This window comes from Wolffia australiana, chromosome 3, assembly GCF_029677425.1.
Source record: "Wolffia australiana isolate 7733 chromosome 3, ASM2967742v1".
Taxonomy (NCBI): Eukaryota; Viridiplantae; Streptophyta; class Magnoliopsida; order Alismatales; family Araceae; genus Wolffia; species Wolffia australiana.
In genome coordinates this window covers 13,380,773-13,390,752 of record NC_135837.1, presented here as the reverse complement: position 1 = coordinate 13,390,752, position 9,980 = coordinate 13,380,773, and the positions used below count along the sequence as shown (strand labels likewise).

The 9,980-nt window shown below is 43.1% G+C and overlaps 1 protein-coding gene across 1 annotated transcript; it reads left to right on the top strand.

Moving 5' to 3' along the window:
- Nucleotides 1-5,331: 5,331 nt before the first annotated feature.
- Nucleotides 5,332-9,737, top strand: LOC144700964 (peroxidase 43-like). Its single transcript, XM_078572582.1, has 4 exons — nucleotides 5,332-5,916; nucleotides 5,993-6,178; nucleotides 7,600-7,762; nucleotides 9,207-9,737. Exons 1-4 carry the CDS (start codon nucleotides 5,713-5,715, stop codon nucleotides 9,611-9,613), a joined length of 960 nt encoding a protein of 319 aa, XP_078428708.1. The 5' UTR covers nucleotides 5,332-5,712; the 3' UTR covers nucleotides 9,614-9,737.
- Nucleotides 9,738-9,980: the final 243 nt, after the last annotated feature.

Below are 9,980 nucleotides of genomic sequence, written 5' to 3'. Positions count from 1 at the left end.
GTGACTAGAACTAAAGCTTATAAATTATACGACCCTGAGATAAAGAGGGTTCATGTAAATATAGAGTTATATTTGAAGAAGGTAGCCAATGGGATTGGGTGATGCCGGATGGTCATGAAGACGAAGGTACATTCTCATTCCCACTTTCTACTTATAATTATGATATGGATGATGGTCAGGTCGACCATATGATGCTAGAAAACCAGCCTGAAGTTGAACAAGAAGGTCAAGATCACTCTCTACACCGTAGTCATCTAACCACAGAGGACTCCACAAGAAGACTCAGAGATGTTAAAGACGTATATGAGAATTATGAACAAATTGATATTGATCCTGTTGAGTTACATTTTACTCGGGAGGAGCCTGCCACTTACCATGAAGCTACAAAGCTAGAAGTATAGAGACGTGCTATGAAGGAATAAATGGAAGCTATTGAGAAGAATGACACTTGGGTGATGGTCTCTCGACCCCCTGGTTGTAATCCCATTAGTCTTAAGTGGGTATAGAAGGTGAAGAGGAACCCTCAAAGGGATGTGATCAGGCACAAAGTGAGGTTAGTGGCAAAGCATTATGTTCAGAAGCATTGCATTGACTCTGAGGAAGTATTTGCACAAGTAGCATGGATTGAGACTGTTTGAGTACTAATATCTCTTGCAGTACACACAGGTTGGCCAGTTCATCACTTAGATGTCAAGTGTGTATTTCTGAATGGTGACTTGGAAGAGAAAGTCTATGTGAAGTGACCGAGGGATATGCGAAGACTGGGAAAGGGCATATGCTGATGAAGTTGAAGAAAGCTCTTTATAGCTTGAAGCAAGCACCTATAGCTTTGTACACCAAATTAGGCAATTGTGTGTTCTATCGTGGATTCTCTAGGAGTTTACAAGAACATGCTGTGTATTATAAAATCTGTGAAAACATTAAATTGCTAATTGGCGTATATGTTGATCTCATAGTGACAGGTCTAGTGAAAAGTCTCATTGAGGAATCCAAGTCCCAAATGAAGGAAGGATTTGATATGAGTGATCTTGGACTGCTCACTTTATACTTAGGTATTGAGGTGATCCAGGAAGCCGAAAAGATCAAGTTGGGTCAAAAGGGGTATGCTATTAATAGGCTTGAGCATTATGGCATGATGGATTGTAATCCCTCTCAGATCCATTTAGAAGCTCGTTGTAAGTTCAGCAAATATGAAGTTCATCCACCAGTGAATTCTAAGGAATAGAGGAGCTTGATGGGGAGTCAGATATTTGACCCATACCAGACCTGATATTATGTTCTCACTTGCTTATCTGAGCAGGTTTATGGAGAACACAAGTGCTGAACATATGGGAGCTGCCAACAAAATTTTGAGGTATGTGAAGGGAACCTTGGAGTTTGGTTTGGTCTATGAGAAAGGAGGAGAATATGTTTTGATGGGTTATTCAGTGATTATGCCGAAGATCCTAGAGACAGGAAGAGTACAACTGGCATATTATTTTTTCATTGGCCAAATATGGTTTTCTGGGGATCTCAGAAGTAGAAGATAGTTGCACTCTCATCATGAGAAGCTGAGTATGTTGAATCTACAACTACCACATGTCAAGGTATATGGCTGGCTTGTTGGATTGAGGAGCTAAAGAGCATGGAGCCGATCTCGGTGAAGTTGAAGGTGAACAACAAATCAGCGATTGCCTTATCAAAGAATCCTGTGTTCCATATTCGATCCAAACATTTTGAGACCAGGTATCATTTCATTCGGTCATGCCTTGAAAAGAAGAAGATCATTTTGGATTATGTTGGGATTGAAGACAAGCTAACGGTCATATTCACCAAGTTTCTTGGAAGAATATAGTTCAATGAACTTCGAGGGAAGCTAGGACTATGCAATGTTCATGATGACCATCAAGATTGAGGGGGAGATTGTTGGCATCCTATCTGGATGGCCAGCACGTGTTAGAGATCTCCAAAGACCCCTTGTTTCGTTATTTGTCTTTGTCCAAGTAAATTTAATCTCCTCCATTAGATAAGTTTATTTTTAATGGATAAGATTTGGCAGTTAAGCCTCCAGTATGAGTTCTTCTGTTCCATTGGCATTATAATTGGAAGTGGGTTGTGTGAAGAATCTATCCCATGGTTTTTTCAATCTCTCTTCATATATCTCTTATACCTGAGTGACTAGTGTTGAAATTCATTGTGTCTTGTATGAACATTGAGAAAGAAGAGAAAGAACGAGGAGAAAAGAAATGGAGAAGATGCAAGAGGAAGCTGTACAGATCGTTGTCATTCCGCAATCATCGAAGAGGCTACATTTGTTGTATTTACACTACATGTAGAATAATTAAAAGAATGTCTGTTTCATATACCAGTTGTAACAATTTACGACGGATAGAAGTTTAAAATATAGTTTTAATCTTAACCATTATAACGGGTTGGGTGCACCGATCACAGCCGTAGATCGGTGCTGTAGACCCAGTTGGTTATAACAGATATCTTATGTTTAATCCTAACCATTATAACGAGTTAGGTGCACCAATCACAGCCGTCGATCGGTGCCATAGATCCATCCCTTATAAAGGATATCCTATGATTTAATCTCAGCCGTGATAACTATCTACTGTTTGATCCTAGCCGTCTATGTTTAATCCTAATCTATCTTTGAACCGATATTAAATCCTATTCTCTGAATCTCTAACGAGTATATGTTATTTATCCATTTTTACTCACTAATCTGGATTATCTTCCTAACAGGGGGTCGCTGGCGTTGACCGAGTAAAACTCTCCTTTATCAACTAGAGGTGCGAGATTCATTTAACCATTTTCATGATTATTCATGATGCGCCATAGTATAAGAATAATATCCTCATTAGTAGTCACAATAAACAAGTTTCCATCGACTGCGGTCAAATTTTATATCCTGTAATTCAAATGTCAGTGTTGGATTCAAATTTTATATTCCTCGATCACGTCTGAACTACTTGGAGAATCCAATTTTTATCTTCTTGTATCGATCATAGTTATTCCATTCCTGCTGCACTCAATCACACGACCCAAGTTAAACGAGGCTGGAGCCGAAACAATCTGGAATGGGTGGTATCCTGGGAAGTTCTCACCTGGGCTAGGCGTATGTGGAACAGCCACATCTGGCAGATAGGCGCTACAGCTACACCTCTACGCGGGCCCCCAAAGGAGAGGAAGGGAAAGTGACGCCGAGGCCTTGTTTCTCTCGTACCTCCATGGTTCAGAGAGAAGAGATGGTAGCAGGGAGGTATCCACATACTAATACAACCCTTACATTACCCTAGCACGATAGTAAAACATCATCGTAGATTTGTTTTATTAACATATAATTTTATCTATATTCAACTCCCTTGTATCTTCACTCCTATCTTCATTTAATACAGTATATGTTTAGTCATATCCATCTTTAATCCTGTGCATAATTATTTCTTACCACCAGATGAATCCGATCTAGATTGTAGACTTGGACTCACTATCCTTCCCATTGGGCTCACTAACTTCACAAGTATAGTGGATATTTAATTAAACACAGATATTTTCGCGAATGAGATGATGTCACTGCAGAAGCCCACAGATTTTCTTATGGGATGTATATTATGTACCGGTGGTTTAATTGAAATTTCGTGAGACATTTGTCATTTATTGCAATAAATATTCCTGAAACTTGAGTTTAAACCATGCTTGACTCGTTGCCGAGATCTGGAGGAGAACGGGGAAAGAGACCTATCACTTGCATGGCCTCTACGCCGTCCACCTAGACCATTCACTTGCATGGCCTCTACGCCGTCCACCTAGACCATCGGTAATAGAAAATGGAGCAAGAGGGCAAAGGCCAACGCGGCGGGGCGGTGAAGGACAAGGCGGCGTCTGGGTCCATCTCCATCCACGTTAATGTCCACTGATGAAGCAATTGGTGTTTCTTCCAAGGATATTGAGGCAATGACGCATGGCAGCGCGATGAGGTTCCCCAGTATCGTAACCATTTTTTTAATTCGCTCGACGGGTTTTAAAGTATTATTAAGTATATAACAGCTCGTCTTAGACGGCCGTGGAAGCGCGTTCAGGGCACGGGTTAGAGAAAGGCCACCAGAAACAAATTAGATATGAAGGACAAATCAAGATCATGACTGATCAGTTCGTTCGCCGCGGCTCATTTTGTCATTATCACCTCCGTTTAGTCAATTTCTTGTCGTCCGGAAGAAATTTAAAATGTCGTCCCGAAAGTTGATAACTTTCGTCGTTTCTAGTTTATTCGCAGGGTTTTTGACGACTTTTTGACTTCAATCCTTTACTTTGGACTCCTAGACTTCAATCCTTTAATTTAGACTCCTAGAGTTCAATTTGGACTTCAATCCTTTAGTTTGATGTCTACATCATTCATTTTTTTATCGATAGGTTTCTATAGATCTATATAGGGGTGTACATATATAAACATGTGGTAATGTCATAATCGAATATTGGCAAGAAATTTAGTTCTAACCCTTCGACTCAGTAGTAGAGTAACGCCAGAGTAAGGCATAAGTCATCCGTTCAAATCTGATGAGTGGCTTTGTCGACCAAATTTGAATCTTCATTTTTCAGGGAAGAGTATAGTTCAAGGATATTATTAGTTTATAAAAGATAACCACATAAGAATCCTAAACACCATTTATCACGAGTCGTTTAGTTATAGTTAAAACTAGCTACAAAGTTGTTCAATATATTCTAGATGATAATAACTCTTTATTCTTTAAACCTTTTCGGAGAGGAGAAGTCGATTCTTTATTGACATAATAATTGATTCAAGACTTCACTTTTTGAAGTTCACTTTTCTCTAGTTTCCGAACTATAATTTTCTGTTTTTTTTCCGGAATATGATCCGTTCCAAAAATATAGACATCTCTATCCAATGCCCGCAGAACGTCAAAGCAGTCGCTGTTGTCAACCCGACGCGCTGATCTTTATTTCGAAATATCGCAAATTTTCCAAAGGCTCTTGTTTCTGGACTCAGCAAATCTCGGATTGATCGTTAGACGACCATGGAATGCTGAATTACTGGGTTGAGGGTACTTATGAGTAGTAATGGCGTCTCGTTAACCCTACTGTAACGGCGTTCACTTATCGTAGGAAAGACACGGAGAGTTGTCATGTTGGCCTTACGGACGACCTCCCTTTTGCCATTGATGCCTAGATCTCTTCACTAAAGACGTCTCTATCTCTGTCTGTCCGTTCGGTCAAAGTATTCCTAGCCGCCCTTTTGGTCACAGGTCTCTCTCTCTCTCTCTCTCTCGCTCTCTATATATATCTATCTATTTCTCTCGCTCTCTCTCTCTCTCTATATATATATATCTATCTATTTCTCTCGCTCTCTCTCTCTCTCTATATATATATATCTATCTATTTCTCTCGCTCTCTCTCTCTCTCTCTCTCTCTCTCTCTCTCTCTCTCTTTCTACCTCTCTCCCTCTTGCTCTCTTTCTGTTACATATCTACTCTAGAAGCCTTCCTCGAAGTCTCATCTCGTTCTCTCGTCAATGATGTCTGTTTGTCTGTCTGTCCGCTATAAATAGAATCTTCTATATAAATCTAATCCCGTATAATCGAAGCATCCACTCTGCCAGGAAATCGCAATCTCCCTCTCTCTCACTTTTTAGTCCCGGCCCTCTCTTTTTCTTTATCTATCGGAGAATCGCAGTCTCTCTTCTACTTTACCTTTTCTTACATTACAGGGAACATGAGTCAGCTCACCGTTCTCAGTCTTATTTTTCTACTCAGCTTGGTACGTTCTTGCCAGGGACAACTCAAGGTCGGCTTCTACGATAGCAGCTGCCCCGGCGCGGAGGGCATCGTCAACTCAGCCGTTGCACGCGCCTTCACCTCCAATCCTGCCATCGCCCCGCAACTTCTTCGCCTACAGTTCCACGACTGTATCGTCGATGTCGGTTATTCTGTCTTCTGTCGATTTCTTCCGGCGGCTTCGCGACGGTTGATTTTCATCTGGACGCGACTTGCAGGGCTGCGATGGTTCGATTCTCATCAATTTGCCAAACGGGAAGCAAGAGAACAAGGCCTTCGGCAACCAGGGTCTCGGCGGATTCAACGTTATTGACGAGGCCAAGACTAAATTGGAGTCCCAGTGCCCTGGGGTCGTCTCCTGCGCCGATATCGTTGCCCTTGCGGCAAGGGACTCCGTCGTTCTCGTACTTCTCTGGCTCTCTCTCTAACTCTCTGTCTCTCTTCCTCTCTGTCTCTATCTCTTTCCCCCTCTCTTTCCCTCTCTCTCCTTCTCTCAGTCTCTCACTCTCTCTCTCTCTCTCGCTCACTCCCTCTGTCAGTCTCTCTATCTATCTCTCTCTTCCTCTCTCAGTCTCGCTATCTATTTCTCTCTCTCTCTCTCCCTCTTCTCTCTCTCTATATATATTTCTCCATTTTCTCTTTCTCTTTCTTTGTCTAACTCTTTCTTGATCTCTCTCGTTATCATTCTACTTCCATCTCCTTCACTCTATCTCACTCTATCTTACTTACTATATTCAAAGTTATTAAGGAGGCCAAGGCCTTAACTAGAATCCCAGTGCCCTGGCGTCGTCTCCTGCGCCGATATTGTTGCCCGTGCCGCAAAAGACTCCATCGTTCTCGTTCTTCTCTCTCTCTATATATCTCTCTCCCTCTATCTCTCTATCACACTCTGTCCTTCCAATCTTTTCTGTCTTTCCCTCTCTCTCGCTGTATTGTCTAATGTCTCTCTCTCTCTTTCTCTATATTTCTATCCCTCTCTCTCTCTCTCTCTCTCTCTCTCTCTCTCTCTCTCTCTCTCTCTCTCTCTCTCTCTCTCTCTCTCTCTCTCTCTCTCTCTCTCTCTCTCTCTCTCTCTCTCTCTCTCTCTCTCTCTCTCTCTCTCTCTCTCTCTCTCTCTCTCTCTCTCTCTCTCTCTCTCTCTCTCTCTCTGCATCTATCTTTATCTCTCGCGTTCCGAATCTCTCTCTCTTTCTGTTTTTCTACTTCCATCTCTCTCGATCTCTTCTTCCCTTCTTATATCCCTTTTTCCATCTCTTTCACCCTCTTCCCGATCCCCCTATTGCTCTCGCTCTTTCCTTGTCTCTCCCTTTCTTTCCCTACTCTTTCTCTATATTTTGCCATTTCTCTCTCTCCCCTCTCTCTTTCTCCGCATCTCTCTGTCTTTCTCTGCCTCCATCTTTCACGACTGACCAACGCAACCGTATCTCATTCTGTTTCTCTATATCAAGGTTTGATCCATCCATAAACGTGTCTGTTTCTCGCCATCCATGTCTCCATAAATATCATACAACTATTCTCTGTGTAGATATCTATCATAGCTGTGAGTGCATCGGTGTTTATCGCAGTTAGTCCTGGTATCTGTTCATCCATCATGTATAGGTTTATATGTGTACCTATAGATATGTACGCTCTCTGCTTGTCTGCCTCGCGGTCCTTAGCCGTCTATCATCCTTGGTCAATTTTGTACATCCGTCCATGTGTATTTTCCGATATTTCAAATTATTTATCTATCTCTGAATCTACAAATCTGTCCAAATTAAGATCGAACTATCTTCCACATCGAACGTCCAAACAATAACCTCCATTTCTAAATTTGCATGCACAGACCAAAGGTCCATTCTACGACGTTGAAACAGGCCGGCGGGACGGTTTTTCTTCCTCCATCTCCCATGCCAGCGACCTACCCGGAGAAGATGAACCCATCAACGCCCTCCAAGACAAGTTTGCCGCGAAAGGCCTCTCCGACAAAGATCTCGTCCTTCTCTCTGGTCTCTCTCTCTCTCTCTCTCTCTCTCTCTCTCTCTCTCTCTCTCTCTCTCGCTCTCTCTCTCTCTCGCTCTCTCTCTCTCTCTCTCTCTCTCTCTCTCTCTCTCTCTCTCTCTGTATATCTGTCTATCTATCTCTCTGTGGTCTCTCTATCTCTTTCTCTGTGTTTTCCCTATCTTTTTCCCTGTGGTCTCTCTATCTCTCTCTCCGTGGTCTCCCTACCTTTTTCCCTGTGGTCTCTCTATCTATCTCTCTGTGGACTCCCTATCATTCTCCCTGAGGTCTCTCTGCTCTCTCTCTGATCTCTCTTGTCTCTCGCTCTCGCTGTGTACGGTCACTTTGGTTTCTATTTCTTTCTGTGGTCTCTCTGGTCTCTCTCTCTTTCTCTGGTTTCTCTGGTCTCTCTTTCTCTTTGATCTCTCTAACCTTTCTCTTTATCTGTGGTCTCTGTGGTCTCTCTGGTCTCTCTCTCTCTCTGGTCTCTCTGGTCTCTCTGGTCTCTCTCTCTCTCTGGTCTCTCTGGTCCCGCTCTCTCTCTTTCTGTGGTCTCTCCGGTCACTCTCTCTCTGGTGTCTCTAGTCTCGCTCTCTTCGTGGTCTCCCTGGTTTCTCTCACTGTCTCTGTTGTCTCTCTGGTTTCTCTGGTTTCTCTCTCTATCTCTGTCGTCTCTCTCTTCCTCGCTCTCTCCCTCTCTCTCTCCGGTCTCTCTCTCTCTCTCTCCCTCTGTCTTTCTCCGTGGCCTCTCTGGTTTCTCTCTCTCTCTCTGGTCTCTCTAGTCTCTCTGGTGTCTCCGGCTCTGTTTCTGCGCTCTCTCTTGTCTCTCTCTCTGTTGTCTATTTGCTTTCTTTTTCACTCTGGCCTCTCCGGTCTCGCTCTCTCTCTCCGGTCTCTCTCTCTCCCTCTCTCTCTCTCTTCGTGGTCTCTCTGGTCTCTCTCTCCGTCTGCGGTCTCTCTGGTCTCTCCCTCTGAATGTGGTTTTTCTGGTCTATCTCTCTCGCTTGCTCTCTGTGGTCTATCTGGTCTCTCTCTCTCGCTTGCTCTCTGTGGTCTCTCTGGTCTCTCTCTCTGTCTGTGGTCTGTATGGTTTCTCCCTCTGTCTGTGGTTTTTCTGGTCTCTCTCTCTCTCTCTCTCTCTCTCTCTCTCTCTCTCTCTCTCTCTCTCTCTCTCTCTCTCTCTCTCTCTCTATATATATATATATATATATATATATATATATATCTATATATATTTATCTATCTGGTCTCTCTCTCTCGCTTTCTCTCTGGTCTATGTGGTCTCTCTCTCTCCCATTGTTTCAATTTATCAGCGTTTTAATCTACCGATCGATCAATTTATCCATCTAGACATCCATTTATCCATCAATCCATCTGCCCATAATCTTATATGCGTTTATGACCAAAACTTTGAGCTCAAAAGCTATGTTTTCTTTGAAATTTCTCTGTCAGCGGCACACACGATAGGCACGACAGCGTGCTTCTTCATGGGGGTGCGGCTCAACAATTTTGAAGGAACTGGGCGGCCGGATCCTTCTATAGCTCCAGCCTTCCTGGCAAAACTCCAAGGGATCTGCCCCAAAGGCGGTGACGTGAACGTCAGACTCGCCCTGGACGACGGCAGTGAGAAAGTCTTCGACGCCCACTACCTCGACAACATCCTCACTGGCACCGCCGTTCTTCAGTCCGACGCTGCGCTCTTAAACAATCCCACCACCCGAGCGCTCGTTGAGTTCTACGCTCGCTCCCCCGACGCCTTCAGAAACGATTTCGGCCTCTCCATGGTGAATTTGGGCAGACTTGGCGTGCTCACCGGCTCCAATGGCAACATCCGAAGGGCCTGCTCTGCGTTCAACTGAGCCTATGCAGTTCACTGGCATATGTAAAGTGAATGTTTATTATCTCGACCTGCCTACACTTCCTTGAGGAACTCGAGAATGTTGTGGTCTGAATAATGAATGATATATACTACCCTTACAAGAAGCTGTGAATAAAAATATTATGGGGAGCGTATTAGGACGTGAACAAATCAGAAAGATAGTAATGGTGTGTTACAGTCCCATGAAACAATATTCAAGAAAGAAGACAAAGAACGATAGAAGGAAAATATAGGAGGGGAAGTGTCACGTGTAGCGGCACGTGACAATTAAATAATTAACAACGAACTTTCAGACCTTTAATTCTTTAATTACGAATTCTTTAATTCTCTTATATATTCCCTTCTCC

What these genes read in the sequence shown, in the direction of transcription:
- LOC144700964 (XM_078572582.1), top strand. Translation starts at nt 5,713, where the DNA reads ATGAGTCAGCTCACCGTTCTCAGTCTTATTTTTCTACTCAGCTTGGTA. An exon ending in TCCACGACTGTATCGTCGAT is followed by an intron (nt 5,917 to 5,992) that starts GTCGGTTATTCT and finishes CGCGACTTGCAG; the next exon opens with GGCTGCGATGGTTCGATTCT. An exon ending in CAAGGGACTCCGTCGTTCTC is followed by an intron (nt 6,179 to 7,599) that starts GTACTTCTCTGG and finishes TTGCATGCACAG; the next exon opens with ACCAAAGGTCCATTCTACGA.